Source organism: Diplotaxodon limnothrissa, linkage group LG20, assembly GCF_057381915.1.
Source record: "Diplotaxodon limnothrissa isolate DT_005_m linkage group LG20, D_limnothrissa_male_GT1.1, whole genome shotgun sequence".
NCBI lineage: Eukaryota > Metazoa > Chordata > Actinopteri > Cichliformes > Cichlidae > Diplotaxodon > Diplotaxodon limnothrissa.
In genome coordinates, this window is record NC_140615.1 from 36,221,487 (window position 1) to 36,240,873 (window position 19,387).

A 19,387-nucleotide genomic window follows, 5' to 3' on the forward strand; every position below is an offset into this window, starting at 1 on the left:
TGGAGAACAAACACCTTGATTGTTTCAAGATGGACTGCAATCAAACAGGTGAACTTCAATCTCTTCCTTTCATCCGAACCAAAGAACTAAAAGAGCCTCAAGTGATTTAAAACATGAATAAGACAATTGTCTCTCTATCTTTCCTTCTAACCTCCTTAAATAGAAACTCTAGAAAGCAATCAAAGCCCCAAAAGCAATTTTAAAACATTAATGCAGCCCTTTCCTCTCAGCAGGGGAAACAAAAGCCCTCAAACAGTCCACCGGTATTCCTTTCCTGTCATTCTGTCCTGTCTCTCTTAATTCCCTTCCCTGACTTCCTTCCTTTCCCACAGAGTACCCAACTCAAACAGGAGCGCAAACATATTCACAACAGCTTTTCCTCCTCGGTAGACTAATCATCCGTTCTTTCCTCCTACCTTCTTCAGCTGTCCACTCCGGGTTCCCACGAACACCACCGTGTGCTCCCCGTAGGTGTATGCGGCCACGGCGCCCATGCCCTCGGTCCGGTCCTCGTACAGCGGCTGTCCCTCGATCACCCTCAGGCCTCCGAGCGGCTGGTTCAGTACCAAACCGCAGAAATCATCTCCGATCTGCTTCGGCTGTGGACCAGAGGGAAAAGGTGGCATTATTAGAAAATATCACAAGAAGCGAGGTCTCTCAGCTTCAGATGAAAAATAAGAGGAAGCTGCCGCTTTCCAAAGCCACCTAATACCAGCGTTATTGATCTGGTGCCCGCCTTCAATCCATTAGGCGGGGGATCAGTATCGGCTCTCGACAATAGCACGAGATGTGGCCCCTTAACTAAAGTTAAAGCAGCTTGAGAGCAAGATGTACAGAACGAGTCGTCCAGAAGACAAAAGCACAGACACGCACTTTGGTGGTATGGTATTTAAATAGACAATTTAATGCAGATTTTTCTTTGGTCAGATGTTCAAAAGTCATTTAAAAGATCAATATAAATGATTATAAACAAAACCCTATGTGATCGCTTTGTTTACTTCTTATATTCCCATCGTGATTCTTAATGCGCTGCAGACACCAGTGTTTTAATAGGAGACTGCAGGACCACATGGACGTCACAGTCTACACAAATCATGACTGCTCAGGCCTAACGGTGACTTTAGACCAGCGGTCCTCAACCTTTTTGCGCTACGGACCGGTTTAATGTTAGACAATACTTTAAGGTGTCGCGGATAAATACAGCAAAATAAAATGATGCGACCAAGAAAAATCTGCAGTATTCTGTAAATATAATAATAAACACAAATTCACTGAGTAATTGTGTAACTTTATTAGCAGCGTCCTCCTGAAATGCACCAATAACATTGAGCGTAACATCCTCCTCTCTGCCCCTTAATGCTCTCTGGTCGCTATGGTAACCTGTAAATATTTCTTTCAAAATAACACAAAACTACAACACGGGAAAAACCCTGAAAACCATAAATTTCACGCCCGAGCCTCAACTCTCGCGGCCCGGTACCAAACGACTCGTGGCCCGGGGGTTGGGGACCGCTGCTTTAGAAAGCACAGCTTCTTTTTAATTCACAGTTTGACTGCTTGATCAAAACAAAAAACCATTGTCGCCGTTAAACCGCTCAATGTTATCAACCATTAACTTCACCTCTGAACACCGCGGGAGAAACACAGTGCATTTATGCTTCTGCGTTAAATCTATGTCATAGTTATGTCACATGACCCCTTTGAGACCCTGTGCTGTAATCTATGTTCAGGTATCTGTGCACCTGCGCAGAAATGGAACTGTGCATCACTTCAACGCGGCCTGTTCAGCACTGCATTTCCATCTACTTCGTCTGCCACCAGGTTTTGCATTGACTGGAAGAGAAAAGATCAACTTGCGGAGAGAAATTCCACCTGCCTGTTGGTGCTTTGATGGTGAAACTGCAGAGCAACATAGACAAACTGTACACAAGTACACGCTGCCTACGGCCACTCTCACAGACTGCATCGTAGAATTCGAAATCAAGCTTTAGATGTAGGGTTAAGAGCCAATTACACGGCCAAGTAATCATTCCTGTTATACTTCTTGGACATGCGTCTAAAAAGGTTCATGTGTACTTGCTGCAGAGTGTGCATGGTCACAAACATCTGTAGGCATGCAAACATCCTTTCAGAACTCTCTCTCTTGTGCTCTCTGATGGATGACGACATTTAACGATAATGCAAAATAACTGCTTGTCATGCAGAGTGGACAGGTCTCAAGCTACCGATGAGTGCACTGATTGACATATGACAGGGTAGTACAGACAGAGTGCTCTAAAACCAATCAGTGACAGAGAGATCCATGATGAGTGAATCACCTACTTAGGGTTAGGTTGCATTTTAGCCTCATACTTAGCAAGCACAGCTCCAGAAAATAGATGTTAGCTTTCAAATAAAGTCTCTAACACTCGGTTATAAGATTTCCATTAGATTGTACCAGGCACCTCAAACGTCTACATAAAAGGGATGAAACCAAACCCAGTCGCTGTCCTCCAGGTGGATATTTCAGGTTAACAAACAAACATCATGTTTTTATTAAACTTTAACACACTGATAGATTACATGAAACTTTAAATACAAATGTAAGGAAAAGCAAGTAAAAAATGAGCAAATGTGGGGTGCATGGTGGAGGACAAAGGGCTGTAGAGCCAAAGCGCTTCATGCTTCTGTATGTTGCCCACAGGGCAGAGTGTATGGAACAGGGAGGAGACGAGTTATTACAGAGTCCACATACACTCAGAGGGTAGCTAACACCCTGTCATTAGCGGGTTAAGGCCTTGATGCATCACAGCGACCGTACAGGGTGGAAAGTCTGAAACCCAAATGTTCGAGCCAACACTCCACTGGCAAGTTTATCTCCATTTTTGCACATCAAAAAATAGAGATAAATACCTTTTACATCTTAAAGGTTCACTCCTGGGAATAGCAGTCAGAATGGTTTCAGGTTGTTTGGATTAGATAAAAAGTTTCCCTCGCCATCATAAATCCCTCGTGACACCTTCAGCTCTCAGTTGGTCCAAATCATCCTTCTTCAAAGATGACTTTCGGCTCAAATTCACTTTCACACAGCAACATCTGACTATCAAACATCTTCTGTCGTGTGACCTGTCAGCTAAGTGTTGATTCACTTAAAAGATTTCTGGCTTCTATTCAACGTTTAATGTTTTCAGCTGAAACCTGTGTGATGCCGACACAGGACAAATCAGAAGTCTAAAGTCTTAAAAAGGCTCAAATGCTCAAAGCAGAGATACTCAGCTGGTTAATAAAGAAACAACATTTATTTTCAAATCAACTCACTTATTAATTAGCCAGGACGGACCACACGCCATGTAAACGGTATATTTAACTGTCCAAATACTTCAGCCAACTCTTTGTGTAACATAGAAGACAGTTTGAGTCTCTTCAGTTTTATTAAGTGAGATATTAAATGGTCCCTGGACAAGTTCACGCCCTAGTGCAGTGGTTCCCAAACTTTTTTCGCCTGGCCCCCTCTGTTTTGCAAGAAAAATGTTCACGCCCTTCGCGCATGCACACACACACACACACGCACTAACATCCTCCAACCACACACGCCCATATTTTGCTCCACTGCGGTTTATTTCACACCTCAAATATTTAGTAAACAATTAAGCAAATACAAGTAATCTGCAGGTAGTAAGAAAATAAACTACAAACTCTTTTACGTTGCGTCCGCACCTACACGGGTATTTTTGAAAACGCAGCTGTTTCGTCCACGTAAACGGCGTTTCGAATCACCGAAAACGGAGATTTTTTTAAAACTCCTTTTTTGCGTTTATGTGTGGACGAGGAATACAGAGTTCATCACGCAACGTCAAAGGTGTGTGTCTTTTTTTCACGTCACGCTGTGGCCACGTTATTGTTTACATGAGATGAATTGCAGAATGGCAGATAGAGACAAAATACTGTTAATCTGACTATCATCAGTTTTTACAGCTTACATATACACACGCCTTGAGGCGACTTTTGTTGTGATTTGGCGCTATATAAATAAAATTGAATTGAATTGAATACACACACAGTTACTGTCCCTCCATTTAGAAAGGCAGAGGCGTCACGGTGTGATTATTTTACGTGTAGTTGTTTTTTTCCTGTGTAATAATATTCAACATTGCTATCAATACATTTTTCAAAAATGCCTCTCTGTGCAAAATGGGTTTAAAAACATAAACAGCTGTGGGATCCTGTTTGTCCGTGATTTGGACAGGGGGAACAAATCGTGGCAGGATCAGCCTGATTTGTATCCCGCTGTAACTTTACTGTATAAAGAGCTAACATCTCCAAAATGTCAGGAGCAGTTAGTCATTACAAGAAGTGTTTGTGAACTAAAAGTCAAGAATGTGGGATCCTGTTTGTCCGTGATTTGGAGAGCCCAGCGCTGCTCCCGATGAAGGGAAAACCAATTCTGCAGGGAGACCTACCTCGGCACTTGTGCAGGTGAAGCCAAAGGGAAGATGCTTCACCATATTTTCTAGTCTTTGGCTTAGAATGAAGTTTGTTTGGAAACATATTCAGCGATGCTTCATCTCCTGCTTTGCGTTTGTGAGGAGCCCCGTTGCTAGCAGTGTCCAAGCGTTGTTTTTGTTTTTCCCTTTTCATGCCACGCCCCCCCTTGCAATGGCTCTGCGCCCCCCCTAGGGTGGGGCCCCACACTTTGGGAAGGTCTGCCCTAGTGTATGCCTGGTTGCTCACCTTAAAGCCTGCAGGCCTTGAAAGCTGAGCAGTACTACCTCTGAGGTCTCGGGTCTGTTTCCTGCACATTCACTTTGCTTGCGAGGAATGCATAAGCATACTTCAAGATTTATTTACCTTCTAAGATAACAAGTGATCGACTGTAGAGGCAGGGGGGTGGTTCAGCAATTAGCAATGTTGCCTCACAACAACAGAGTCCTGGGTTAAAACCCGGGCATGGCTCTTCTGGCGGGAGTTTGCATGTTTATCTGCCAATGAAACTTTAACTCCACAGTGATCAGCTGCAGCTGGTACCGAACTAACGCTGGCAGCTGCAGACTGAAATAGTGGAACTGGAGTTCATGCACAGGATGAGGAAGTCACGTGAGTCATCAAGTTCACACACTAGTATCTATTCATTTATTCGAAGAGGCGCGCCTGTCCCACTACTGCCACGAGTACTTTAAAATGAACTGAGAGACAACTTAAGTCTTTTAAATTCTTTGTTAGCTCAGGGGTTATCATTTACTCCTCACACTATGAGAGTCCGAGGTTTAAACCCAAACAGCAGGTGATCTGGTGCTTGGATAGTACATTTCCATTCAATCTGAGCACTCAAAGCATTTTTACTACCCATGTACACACATCCATGTGTTCTTTTGTTTTTGTCTTTCTGATGGAAGCATCAGGGCAACTTGGGGTTCAGCATCTTGCCCGAGGTTTCTTCAATATGCAAGCTGAAAGAGCCAGGAATCGAACCACTGATGGTCCAATTAGCAGACGAGCTTCTCCAGCTCCTGAGCCACAGTCGTCCAATTTACCCAATGGCCCCTTATCAAATCTTCTGATCTCTTTGCCATCAGGCATGAGATTTTTTTTTTTTATGTGAAGAGCTTTTAGAGCTCACTGGTTTTGCTTCCTGGGTGCATAAAGCTATGCAACTATAGTGTTTAAACAAAGTTTATGATGCTTTCTGTTTCCTCAGCTCTCTGTGAGGGTCCTCAAAAGTTTAAAAGCTCAAATGAGACAGTGTGGGAAGAAAAAGTGCCGATGGTACGACACACACCTTGGTCTGTCTGCATCTGACGCACCCCACATTGTCATTACGCATACTGTTGACTGAGTGAGCCATCAAAGAGTCATTTGGAGCTCTGCATCTGTGTGAGGTCTTGATAAGATTTCCTCAGAATGAGGGCTTCAAACTAAAAACCATAAAAACAAAACAAGACCATCTACTCAAAGCTACAAACACACAGATGCACACACAGAGCAGAGATTGTAACGTGATGTGCAAACAGGAAACCTGCTGCTGACACTTAATGAAGAACGAGATTAAAGCACTCACACAAAAATATAAAAACACACACACACACACACACAAACTGAGACCATCCCAATGTCACATCCCATTGAAACACACACACACACTTCCTGCTGTTTTTGACAAAAGAAGGAGGTCAGAGCAGGGACAAAGGCCCTGCTCTGACCTCCTTCTCCTTTCACTTTACCCTGAAAACACAAACACACACACACACACACACACACACACACACACACACACACACACACACACACACACAGTAGCATGGGTCATTAACTTATATTTCATCACTTTCATCAGCATGTGGCTGATTGGCTGTGATTGGTTGCTTGGTTGGTTGGTTGCTTGGTTGGTTGCTGTGGGCAACTCCAACCCCACTCCACCCCTCCTTTTCCAAAACCCAGGCCCGGCTCAGAACTCGTCTCCTGGCGGGTTTCCCTGCCTGGTTGCCATGGTTACCACTGCAGGCCATTACCGCCATGAATAAGAACATCATCTACCCCCGACCTGAAATAACCCCACTGCAGACACTGAGAGGGAGGGAGAGCTCTTCCTTCTGTTCGCTCTGGCTTGTTTTTCCTGTATTTTTTCCAAGTTCACACTATTTCTCATCTTTTATCCATTTGAGCAAATGAAGTATATTCAAACTCATCTTTAGTGTGGGGACGAATCTGTCACAGTTTGTGAACCTTGGTGCCTTGTGGGGACAAAAACATTCAATTTAATAATGAAATGTAAGTGTGAAGACTTAAGGTTGGGGTAAGTCTCCAGGAAACCAGCGTAAGTCAACGTAATGTCCTCTGAAGTGACAGAAACATGACTGCGTGTGTTGCAGCCTCAGGGCAGCCTCTGGCCAGATGATGTAGTTTGCACAAAGAGACCGAAACAAAGGAAGAAGTAAAAGACGGCAAAGAGATTTCTCTCCTTTTCTTTATTTTCCTGCTAAACATGCAGGAGGAAATGGTCAGGACTATCTTTTTTAACAATCTAATTAAAAATGTCAGTCTTTCCTCTTACACTTGGCTTTTTTGGCTTCAACAGAAATTGGGAAAATGTGGCAGGAAAACACCCGATCCTGATATTGGACTAGCCTATACTACAGAGCTGTTTAAGAAGTCCAAGACATGTCTGACCTTTAGCAGCAAAATCAAGGTCATCTCTCAAGCCTGTAGAAAGAAAGTCCAAACCACAACCTTTAGGACTAGTCTCCTGCCTGCAGCGGGTCAATCTGGGGCCCATCAGCTTATGTGTTTACTTAGAGCTTGGATAAGATCGCCAATATTTTACGATGTAGCCAGTGGTGTCATTAATTAATGCAGACATATATTAACTCATTCACTGCCAGCCATTGGCAGTGAATGAGTTAAACCCATTGACTCATTCACTGCAATTGACGGCTATAGACGTCAATGGCAGTGAATGAGTTAAAAGTGTTTTCAAACGCTAACCCGAAAGCATCTGTTCCTGACATTTCTTTTCTCCTTTCAACAGGTAGCACATGTTCTTATCCAAATATCGTCAGACCTTAGAGGCCCAGTCCAAGTCAAGTTTCAGGGCTGAAGGTGCAACTTACAGTGTGGATGCAGGGCAGCTCTTTGTTCAGTAACCACGGTAACGAGAGCCGTCCCTCTCCACGGTAACAGGAGCGGATCCTTTCTCTCATGGCCAGGTTGATGTCATGGAGGGTGAACAGACAGAGGACCGTCTCTCTTGGTGGGTTGGAGCGGTTCTTCTGACCCTGAAAATCCACAAAAGAAATTAATTCATTTAGAAATAAATTAGATATTTGCAGGTTTAAGTCCTGGACTGGCCTCTGAGCAAGGCACCCTTCAACAAAAAAAAAAAACTCAGAAAGTTCAAGCTCAGATCGAAAACATCCAGTCAGAAGAGAGGGCATCAACAGTTACCTACCTGTGAGAAGACGACAAACAGGATGTCGTCGTTTTCAGAAAGGCCGAGCGCTTGTGCCAGCCGCCGCCCTGGTTTTTGCTTGTAGGCGGCCTGGACCAATCGGTACTCTATGCCATCTTTTGTGCAGCCCAGAGGAAACTCTACATATGAGTAGAACTCGGTGTCATCAGAGCACATCCTCACAATCTTAGATGTGAAGAAGTTCTCTCCTCCGGCATCCATCTGAGTCAGCTGTGTGTCCAGCTGCAGCGTCAGGAAGTACACGTACGTGCGACTGGAGAAGCCGTAGACGTAGTAGATGTCGAAGGCAGGGTAGAGTGACAGGGTGTCGGATGGGATCTTGATCTGCGAGGAGACGAACTCATCCTGGTAAACCAGAGAGAACATATCGACGCTCTCCTCATCAACCACCAGCTTCCTGCTGGACAGCGTGGGGAAATATTCCGACTTTCCATCGATGGCGGCTCCGATGAACAAGTGGCTCTTGGTCTTCTCCAGCATCTTTCTCTTTGGGTCATCCAACCAGTGGTCTTCAACAATCACACCTGCAGAAGAAGGACAAATAGGCAGGATGCGATTAACACTGTGCCTTCCAGAATGTTCAGGACAAAGTCCTAAATTTTGTAGTTTTACAAACACTTTGCATGAACTGTTTGCAGATATTTTTTTTTTTACATAGGCCTCATTTTCACAGCTTTACAATCTACTGTGATGCTGTACAGAGGTCAGTTCTATCAGCGGATAGCCAAAATAAACACATCTTCCTTTAAAACTAATCAGATACTTTTAGCTTTTTCATAATAGTAATGTAACAGAAAAATATATTGACTTTTATTCTGAAGAACATTTACTGGAACTCCTTCGTTCTCCGGCAACAAAGCTATCAACAATGCAACGCACAAACAACCTCTGGATCAGATGCTAAAGAAAGGACAAGTGTTAGCAGGCAGTGTGAGACCCATTTCCACCAGAAAAGCTCCGGCGGGTCCGATTAGCTCTTTCTTTTCAAGCAGTGTCCCACAGTGGCTGTTCCAGTACTTTAATCAAAGGTCTAACTAATTTCACTCACACCTTTTTTCCCCACTGATACCCGAGCAGAGAAAATATTCCAGCATTTGTGAATGAACCAAAAATCTGCTTTACAAAGAAATATGTGGGCAAAGTCTAGCTGTCAGTCATCTGTTGTTATGTCCTGACAGTCTTCATTCAGGTTTTTGTTCATGCCAAAAACTGCACATTATAAAAACCTGCAAAATATTTTGACACTTGATTGACGTCTGCAAGTCGAAATGCTTCTCCAGCCTGCACAGAAGTCCAGAGGGAACATTGGAGCGTATTGTTTTTATTTTAGGCATTAAAATGATTACATTGGGACAATGCATCAGTACAAAATCTGCCGAATGTTTATAATTGAGTATTTACAACAAGACAACATGAAAATAAAACTGCTATTCTATAAAATATTGTTTACAAAGAGCATGCATTAGATTCCCTCTGTTGCATTAGCTGCTGATATCACTGTAATCCAATAAAACAAACCTTCAGGGAAAAAGCAGAGACACAGTTTCACAGTGAGAGTAACTGCTGTCAAAGCCATCAGCTACTAGCTAACTTAACTGTAAAAAAACCAAAACAAAAACGTGATTCCTTGAGAAAACCTTTCGAAACAGCAATTAGTTGCTCTAACCACTAGTGGAGAAATATTGTTAACGTGAAGCTAAATGTTGACCAGATCAGCTAGTAGTATTAAATGTAGGACCAAATTAGAAACGATTCTGCAGTTAGCTGAATTCATGCTAGCCTTGGTTAGCGGCTAGCTTTTGTGATTTATCTAAAAACTATTATAAGAGACTTGGGTAGAAGTTTCCATGTTTTTTTTTTTCTTGTGCAAATTGATGGATCAGTGAAGCATCATTTATGGAGCTGTGAGTGTTAGCTAGTTGTAATCACAGACTGGCTAAAAGACGCAGCTTTAGGGTCTAAAAACTGTTCGATTTCAATTCAATTTTATTTACACAGCGCCAAATCACAACAGTCGCCTCAAGGCGCTTTATATTGTAAGGTAGACCCTACAATAACACATACAGAGAAAAACCCAACAATCATATGAGCCCCTATGAGCAAGCTCTTTGGCGACAGTGGGAAGGAAAAACTCCCTTTTTACAGGAAGAAACCTCGGGTAGAACCAGGCTCATGGAGGGGCGGGGCCATGTCGCAACAAGTTGGGGTGAGAGAAAACTGAAGAAAAAGCAGACCTGCCTTAAACCTGTGTTATAGTGGGAGTCTGTGGCCATCTGTAACCCTAGTGAACCCTTTCCAGATGACCTTATTGAACCAATCACTAGATTAGGTTGCATCAATTAAAACGTGGACTTCTATTTATAAATTACAGGCTAATTCAGAAAAGATTATCATCCAAGGTTTGCTCACTAGACAACAGCTGATTAACCAGAAGTGGTTATCAAATGAGCAAATGGAGTTTTAAAGTCAGCTTCACCCCTCGGTGACAAAAACGCTCAGCTTACGTCTTCATAGCATGACTTCACTAATCAATGGGTGACATCATGGTGGCTACATCCTTCTTTTCCACTGTCCAGAAGCTAATTCCTTCCAAATGTCTTAAATTGTATTACCTGTCGAGGACTCTCTAACTCCACCCCCTCTTCAGCCTTGCTTACCTGCCATCCCATCAGCCTCTCGGGCTCCAGACAGGTAGTGCTCCTTGCGGTGATGCGGTTCCCCCAGTTTGAAGAGATCCTCCAGCCTGAGGAACTGACAGACGCCCTGCCAGATGGAGCCGCATGCCACCAGTCTGTTTCCAATATAATCCACTAGTAAGAGCTTATTCACGTTATCTGACATCTCCAGTCTGAGGACAGAGGCAGACAGGTAACGCAGACAGGTGAGACAGGTGTAGACATACAGATGTAATTATATATAGAAATAAATAAGTGAGACAAGAGGGGACAAACCGATGAGCGCAGGACCTGACGCTGGGTGGAGGGTAACAGCTAGCATTGTCCTCCACAGGTCCGGTCATGTGACTCCGCAGCTCCGTCAGATTAGCTGACAGCTTCAGCACTCGGTTCACTGCTCCGACATACACCTCACCTGTACTCTGGTGGACGGTCAGGTGGGTGAGGGAGGTGTCAAAGGCCCGGTACACCACTCTGCCCGATGGCACGGAGGGAGGCGGAGGAGCAGCAGGGGCAGAGAGGATAGGGGAGGAAAAGAGGACAAGGGAGAGGAGAGGGAGGAGGAGCAGAGGAGAGGAACAGGAGAAGACCATGGTGGACACGAAGAGGAAAGGATGAAGGGGCAGAGGAGGAGAGGGGGGAGGAGGAAAAGGAGAGAAGAGCTGGCGGCAGGTCTGGTGAAGAGTCGGCTTCAGTGGGGCATGGCTGCAGGGAGAGAAAGAGGAAAACGCATTCAGAACCAGCTTCAGAATATTCATGTTTTTAAACTTTCTTTAGCGTTGTAGCAATTCACTGATGGACCTCTGAGCATTAATGGCTCCATTACAAACAGGTCCTCCTCACAGACAATTCAGCTGCTTTTAAAGGCACCAATGTGACTGAATGCATGAAAAACAATGTGTATATGGTCTGTGTAAAAGATAGATAGCAGGAACTTGGATACATGGCAGAGACGAGCACTCAGCATAATGAAACTAACGCAGAAGCGACTCAATCCTTTGAGGTAAACATGCAGGAGGTCCTTTTTCTCTTCCCCCTCAGCTGGGTACATGTTTCTTTCACACTGTCACAAAGTGATAGTTTATAGACCTCATATGATTTTGGGGGCTTTCTCTCCAATATTGGAGAGTCTTTAAATTAAATATAAAGTACTTTGAGGCGACTGATTTGCCACTGAATTGAACGGCTGCAGTTCCTGTGGTGATCACTTAAGGCTGGCTCAAAAACGTAGAGTCCCGTATCAAAAAAAGCCAACTCTGCAGCAGAAATAAACACGTTTGTAAGGTCATTTTAATTTTTATTAACTTAACCATCTGGGCAATGGAGTTAGCTGAGCAGTGTCTTGATTAAAATAAAAGTTTATATAGTATTTAATTTTTTAATTTTGACCATGTAATCTTCTAAATTCCTTGAAAGGACGTCACATCCCTGATCTGCATCTCATCCCTGGTCTGATCAGCCTCAGGTGGATCACCTGCAGGAGGATAAATGCTAAAATATGAGAGTCACGCAATGACCGCAGGAACATCTATTCTTCACAAGGCCACCTCAAACGCCAAGCAAGGTGTTTCACCAACAATAAACAGAATTATCTTCAAAATTATCCCGGCCTTAGCCTGACAGGGAGCTTTAGAAACCAACAGGCAGTATTATTTACCAGAAACACACACACAGATAGCGAGTGCAGAGATTAGCAGAGTGTGGGAGTGTAATCAAAGCAGATAGAATTATTGATCTGTTTCTGTCTGTCTTCTCACTGAATCTCTCTCATAAGCCTCAGCAGCTCCAGTAACACTAAGCTGGATGGAAACTTCACTCTTATCCTTGCAGCCAGTTCAACTCCGACTGACTGACAGTTCTAATCAACACACACACACACACACACACACACACACACGCGTAAATGCCTCGACAGTTTAATCCTAATCTACAGCGATATTAACACCAAACGCAGGACAAGTTTGGGCTGCAAGTATTGTGTTGAAAAGCCTGCAGCATTTGCGCTCAGCGTGGGTGTCCCAGTGGGAATTGAACCCTCAACTGCAGCACTGCTTTATATCAGCCTCCTGGTTTTCAGCTCAGACGCATTAATCAATACGAGAATACGAGAAACGGCGTGTGGAAACAAAGAGCTGGATTTATTTTATCTGGCTTTCAGGGGTTTCTTCTTCTGCTTTCTCAGTTACATCTGGAGTGTCTTTTTATTCATCTGAATAAGGTTTAACAGTGGAAACGCTCACTGCAGTCTCAACGGGTCAGATTTGGTAATATCTCTTTTTTAAAAGTCGCTTTTAACTCGAGTCAGGATTAGTGAGCAGGCCTACAGAGAACACATCTGTTCTGTTCAAAAATGTCTTTGAAGTGATTTAAATAGGAGCTCTTCGGCTCATTTTCAGCTCTGTACTTTCACTCCGGTGACTGCAGCGGAGCAGCTTTGCATGACTCACAGTTCAAAGAAAAAAAACAACTGTATTTATCTTATTCTGGGCTTTTATGCAACACTCTTTTCCATCCTTTGTCTAAAGAAATCCATTTAACTATACAGGGTGGGCCATTTATATGGATACACCGTAACAAAATGGGAATGTTTGGTGATATTAAAGTCCGAAGACAATTGAAAGTCTGAAGGCAATTGTCTATGGTGTGAAGATACGAGATGTGCAGCACCTGAAACTACGGATACTGGACGCCTGTGCTGGCATTTTTCCTGCGGTGTTGCTATCAGTGTGTGAAGAGTGGGAGAAGAGGGTGGCATTGACAATCCAACACAATGGGCAGCACATTGAACACATTTTATAAGTGGTCAGAAACTTGTAAATAACTCATGAAAGAATAAAGTTACGTTGAAACCAAGCACACCATTGTTTTTCTTGTGACATTATCAATACGTTTGATGTGTCACATGGCCCTCTTCCTATTGAAAAAACAAAAGTTGTATCCAAGATGGCCGACTTCTAAATGGCCACCATGGTCACCACCCATCTTGAGGAGTTTGCCCCCTCACATATACTAATGTGCCACAAACAGGACTTTAATATCATCAAACATTCCCATTTTATTACGGTGTATCCATATAAATGGCCCACCGTGTACATTAAAACATTAGCTGTTGTGGAAGAGCGTTAAAGCTGCATTCTTCCTAATAGCCAGCAGGGGGCGCGCCTCTGGTTGCAGAAAGACTTGAGGTTCTATAGACGTTTACAGGGACGCAGCGTTGCTCTGCAACCTCAGTAAACATATTCTTGATATGTCACGGATTCAGTCACTAGTTTGAAATCTGAATATGCAATATTTTCGATTGTTGACATTATCAGGGTCAGAAAGAAGAACAGAGCAGGATATGCTTATTGGTCAAAACCTGACACGTCATTAGCCAATAAACAGACAGCTTCAAAATGTCACAACAGAACTTCTTGAACCAGGCAGTGACATCAGATGGCTACAGTCATTCTTTAAATACAGTCTATGATTTTTTTCTCTGAAGGCCTGCCTCTCTGAACGCTCTCTTTCTTCTGATTGGCCGAGTGCAGGAAGTCCCCAGAAGTGAGAAAACAGTTCAAATCGAGCACAGATTAATAAATATGGTTAAACAGTCTGTGTGTGTATTTAAACCATTTGACTCTTTCATTGTATTTTAAAAGTGACTAATGTGTGCTGCACTTTGCCCAATTTTGTACATCAATAAAATATGAACTAGTTTAACCAACTAATATTTCTGGTGCTGACAATGTTTACTCATCGTGGTCAACTGATCACTAATAATACATATTCTAATCCCAGAAATCCCACAGAAGAAGCGGAAACGAATTATTTTACAACTGGGTGGAAATCTGTCTTATTTCAGGTCAGAGAGGTGCTCTGCCTTCACATGAGTGAAATTTTGAAAAACACAGAAACAAAAACGAATTAAAAAACAAACAAACACACTATATACACTGTACAATGGAATATTTAAATAAAAAAACGTGTGAAATAAGACTGCCCTGTGGGACCAAATCTCTACAAAACAAATATTTTACACAGTGCGTCCTCGCTGTAATTAACGTATTTCAAATAAATAATAAATCGCTGTTTTCAGACAAAAATGGGGAAAATGTAGCTTTGAGCCTCTCAGGTGTAAAGAGCTTCTCGTTGTCATCCCTGCTAACGATGTGAGTATTTGTGACTAATTGTCGATTCGAGGAGTTTACAAGACTCCAGGATATGCATGAGGGCTCAACGGTCAATTGAGAGCGTAATGATCAGATTAACAGCAGGTGGTAAATGTAGATTTCTGACATGCAGCATGATGGTGGATCCACTGAGGCTTAAATTTCACTGCAAAATTTGGGAGAAATGAAACGAGTCCCGTGAACAGAAACAATGTGAAGTAAACCTGGAGCTCTTTCTGAGCAGCAAACAAATCACGAGCCGCCCTGTCCTGTTAATTTTACTGTCAACGTGTGAATTAGTTTCAGCAAACGGGGGAGACATGTTGGACTGAGGAGGTCCAGGCGTCTCTCTGCAGCTTCATTAATAAATGAGAAGAAGAAGAAAGAGTCTTTTTTTTTAGTGTCATTTAAGAGAGGTCCTCCTGACTGAGCTAAAACAGATCCTCCACACAGCGACTGCACAGCGCCGTGAACGACGGCTTCTAATGAGACAGAAACTGAAGGGAGGGATAATAAAGTTTTCAGCCGGGCAGCGGAGACGTACAGGAAGCCGAGTCCAACAATTAACCCCGTGACACACACACAGAAACACAAAGAGGCAGTGAAAGATCAGCACATTAGTTAATTAGCCCGCTGAGCTGAGGGGGAGACCAGAGAGAGGAGAGGTCGACAGATGGACCAGTGTGTGTGTGCGTGTGTGTGTGCGCGTGTGTCTCAGAGTGTGTGACGGACAGCTGGGCAGACAGAGGACACAGATAGAGTTTCTCTAACTGGACTACGATTTCACTGGATCATCCATCACCCTGGAGAACCGGAGGCTGTGACTGAGGATGAGTGATGGGACGACCCCATCAGAGCGAGGACATTTCTGCACCTTAATGGCTTGTTTGACATTTTAGACTTGGGTTTTAAAATCACATTCAGGGTAGAGCTGGCTAAATATGAAGTCCTTTTATCTGGTTGGCCTGAAATCTCACAGAAAAGCCTTCAGCTGATCCAAAACACCACCGTGACAACAGTAACAGGCACATAGGAGATTATATATTTCCCATATTAGCCAGGCAAGAGTTCAAAATTCATCTAAATACATACAAAGTCTTAATGATCAGGACCGGTCACATGTTAAAGATCTCATAGTGCCATGTGATGCTGACAAAGCTCTCAGGATGCTGAGCTGTGATTTCTACAGTTTCTAAAAGTAGAACAGGAGGCAGAACCTTCAGCCTGAAATGATGCTATAAAAATAAAATGGAACTGAACACAAACAAATATGTCACGTTATCAGTCAAGCTGAGAATAAAGTTATAGGTCTTTTAATAACAAAAGGGAAGTGGTGTGAACAAACTTGTTCCCCTTCAGCTGTGGTTGGCCTGTAAAAAAGAGCTGCATTCACTGCTTTTTGTGTTTCTTCTTTAAAAATGCCAAACAAATTTAACTTTGCTTCACAACCAAAAAGCATTTCTGGGTGGCGTCCAACCTGAAACCGGAGAGGTGAACGAACTTTCCGAAGCAAAATGGAGAAGGCGGAGAGTCTGCTGTGCCTTCGCCTGAATTGGCTCAACATAAATAAAACTGAATAAAATGGAATAAATCGATGCGTTTCTTTTCCTTTACGGTGATGCACTTTCACCCTCCCTAAAAGCACAAATACACTCACTGTTTGGCTTAGCTTGAGATAAGATCACAGAAAGAGCGCCTTAGGCCAGCGGGGTCCAGGAGACGTAAAACTGGCCCATGGTGTCACAAAACCCAGGTGTTGGTTGTTTGTTGGCTAAGGCGTCGGTTGCTCTCCCTGCAGCTTCCCTGCAGGTCTCCCTAAATGCAGGAGTCTTAAATAAAGTTAAATTATTCTTCAATAAATCAATGAATATTTGTGTCGAATCGCTGAGATTTTAGCATTTACCAAATTTCTGATGACGATTTCTGCGATCGAGCGGCCTGGTTTAGGTCCGGTGCGTTGGCGGCGAAACACCAGCTGTAACAGTCAGTTTGTTTCAGCAACGATCAATATCAAACGTTTCAGATGTTCTGCTGCCGCTCGGCTCGTCGTCAGGTTGGAGCTGCAAGTCGTCAACATTCATCAGGCTTCATTAATGTTCTGTTGTCAGATCTGAACCGACTACGTGACCTTTGGTTACTCGCAAATTATGAAAGCTAAACTTAATTATCAAAGGGGGGGGGGCTTCAGAGGATTCATATTTGATAAGTGGATTTGATATTCAGAAGCAGCTCCATTAGGAAACATTTGTATGCAATTACCCACAAAAGGTTAGATTGCTGAGAGAGCAGGAAAGAGACAGAAACCACGAGTTATTGATGATCAAATAAAGTAATCAATCCAAAGCACTATGCTTCAGACAGATCTAGCACAGTCTCCTGAAATTGCCTTTGCGTAGTTTTGCAACACTGTGGCACAGAGAAGTAAGAAACCCCAAACACCACCACACACATCAGAGCGTAACAGCTGTGTATTTTGCCACATTAACACTCATGCTTCATGGATGGATTTCAATACAGATGCTGCAACTACTTCAGTGTCTCTCTACTCAGTTAATGACTTTAAATGGCCGCTAAAACAGCTTTTAATGTGGTTAAAGCACAAATGTAAATCAATTAGTTTAAATTCATCAAACAGCAAATATCTTATTCGCCAAGTGACTAATGACATGTAGCCAATGAGCATGCAGCATCTCTGAGCTCTGCCCCAAGGCAATGACCCGAGTTTTCAAAACAAAAGATGGCAAATGGATGATCAAATTATTTTTCCATTTTATGAACTTAATGTTAGGTTAGCAGCAAGTAACCTTTCAAAATAAAAGCACAGGGACTATCTAGTCCTTGTGGAGGCGAGTCTTGCCACTTGGCGACCCTCTTAGAGCATTACTGGGGAAATCATACACGGAGAAGATGTGGCACTCAAAAATCCTGAATCTATGGGAGAATTCTCACATGTTAAATATGGATAAAGACTCAACAAGACAGCAAAGCAAGGGGAACATTTTAGCCTGTCGTGCACATGCACAGTAGAGGTTCACAACCTTTCAGGCCCTCTCTGAAAATCATTTAGACTTCAGGGTGAGCTTCTTCTGAATTCTTTTTTTGACTTTGCCCCAAAATAAGATTTTAAAAAGTCCCCCCCCCCCGGACGTTGTGTTTCTACATCTCTCAATCTGGTTCACCGATACCGCGCATTGATCTCAGCCTTTCAGGCATCATTCCTGAAATGCATTTCCATACTCCTATTATGAAATTATGCGACCATCTACAGCATCCAAACTGCCGTGTTCGAGTGCTGAATTTAAACGTGTAAACATTGCACTCGGCCCCGCCTCCACCGAACGGGGATAAAACGCTGCCGAGTGCCAGTGCCAGCTGTATCTCAGCGCAGTCGCCCTATCAGGCCTGAAAGTGTCTCAATCTCCCATCTGTTGGCCCGAGTCGCCTCTAAACCATCCAGCTCTCAGCTCTTATCTCTGACCATCTCTGACCACCCTGCATCTCTTGCCACCCAAACGGCCCCTGAAGCCTTTCACACCAGGAAACTGCAGCACAATGCTGCTTTGTTGTGTGTTTATCGGAGCCCACAATTCACACACAGAGCCTCAGTCACAGAGATGAGGGGGTCACACAGGGGGGACGCAGATGGAGGTGATGGATGTGGGCGACAGAAGGGGTGTGTTGGTTTTATAGCTTCTGGTTGGGCCGTGATGAAGCATTTGGGTGGAGTTTGCACTGGATGTCATATAAACTATAAAGATGTCGTTTCAAACTATTAAGTGTTGGTGCGGATAAAGATCACCGGGCTGATTGGGCCTGAGGTTTCACATCCGGGCCGGTTTCTAAGAAGATAAAATCATGCGAGAAGTTTGTGTTCATTAAATCTGTTGGATTTAAATATAGAACAAACGGAGCTACAGTAAAGAAATTAAATAAAAAGACATTTGGAATAAAAAATGGACGAGATATTTATTGATTTGATTATTTACATGACAAATAAATAACAGAAGCATCCAGTGGATGGATGAAGTCCTTATCATGTTGCCCTAACATTTACATTTTATGGTAACATCTTTTAACCTCATTGATTTTATTTTAGACCTTCCCATATAAATCATTTTGCACCTTTAATTTTAAAAGATCCCAGATACATGCTATTGATTATTTAGTATTTCTATCATATTTTTATTGCACATTTTCACAATTTGAAAAAATATGATTTTTAAATTTTCTGATATTTTAATATTGTTACAGATTATCAGTTTTTTTTTATCCTTTTTTAAATAAAACACAAGTTAAACATTACAATAATTATTCCTTGTGATGCTTTCGTGTAGTTTAGGGTTTTTCCCTGTCTCTTTGGGCATTAATGGGCATAATAAAATATTTATAAATGTATCCTAATATAATGACAAACTTATGATAACAGTAGAATAAACTGGTGTCCAGAAGAACAATGTCATGGTGGGACCCCACATGCTGCTTAATCTAGTTTATACAGGAGTCGGCGGCAGAGATCATCGCATCCATTTTCTCTTTTTCCCCCCCGTTATCCGATTAGGGTAGCATGGGCTTTGGAGCCAATCCCATCTAACATTAGGCCAGAGTCAGGGCGCACCCTG

The 19,387-nt window shown here is 42.9% G+C and overlaps 1 protein-coding gene across 1 annotated transcript in view; it reads right to left on the reverse strand.

Moving 5' to 3' along the window:
- Positions 1 to 19,387, reverse strand: part of plxna3 (plexin A3) — a 135,761-nt gene that overhangs the window by 93,303 nt on the left and 23,071 nt on the right. The window contains exons 2-6 of the mRNA XM_085345340.1: positions 10,894 to 11,322; positions 10,600 to 10,790; positions 7,922 to 8,466; positions 7,584 to 7,748; positions 417 to 599 (exon numbers count right to left, since the gene is read on the reverse strand). Coding sequence (XP_085201466.1) covers positions 417 to 599; positions 7,584 to 7,748; positions 7,922 to 8,466; positions 10,600 to 10,790; positions 10,894 to 11,210 — 1,401 coding nt within the window. The 5' untranslated portion in view covers positions 11,211 to 11,322. The remainder of the gene's footprint in view (positions 1 to 416; positions 600 to 7,583; positions 7,749 to 7,921; positions 8,467 to 10,599; positions 10,791 to 10,893; positions 11,323 to 19,387) is intronic.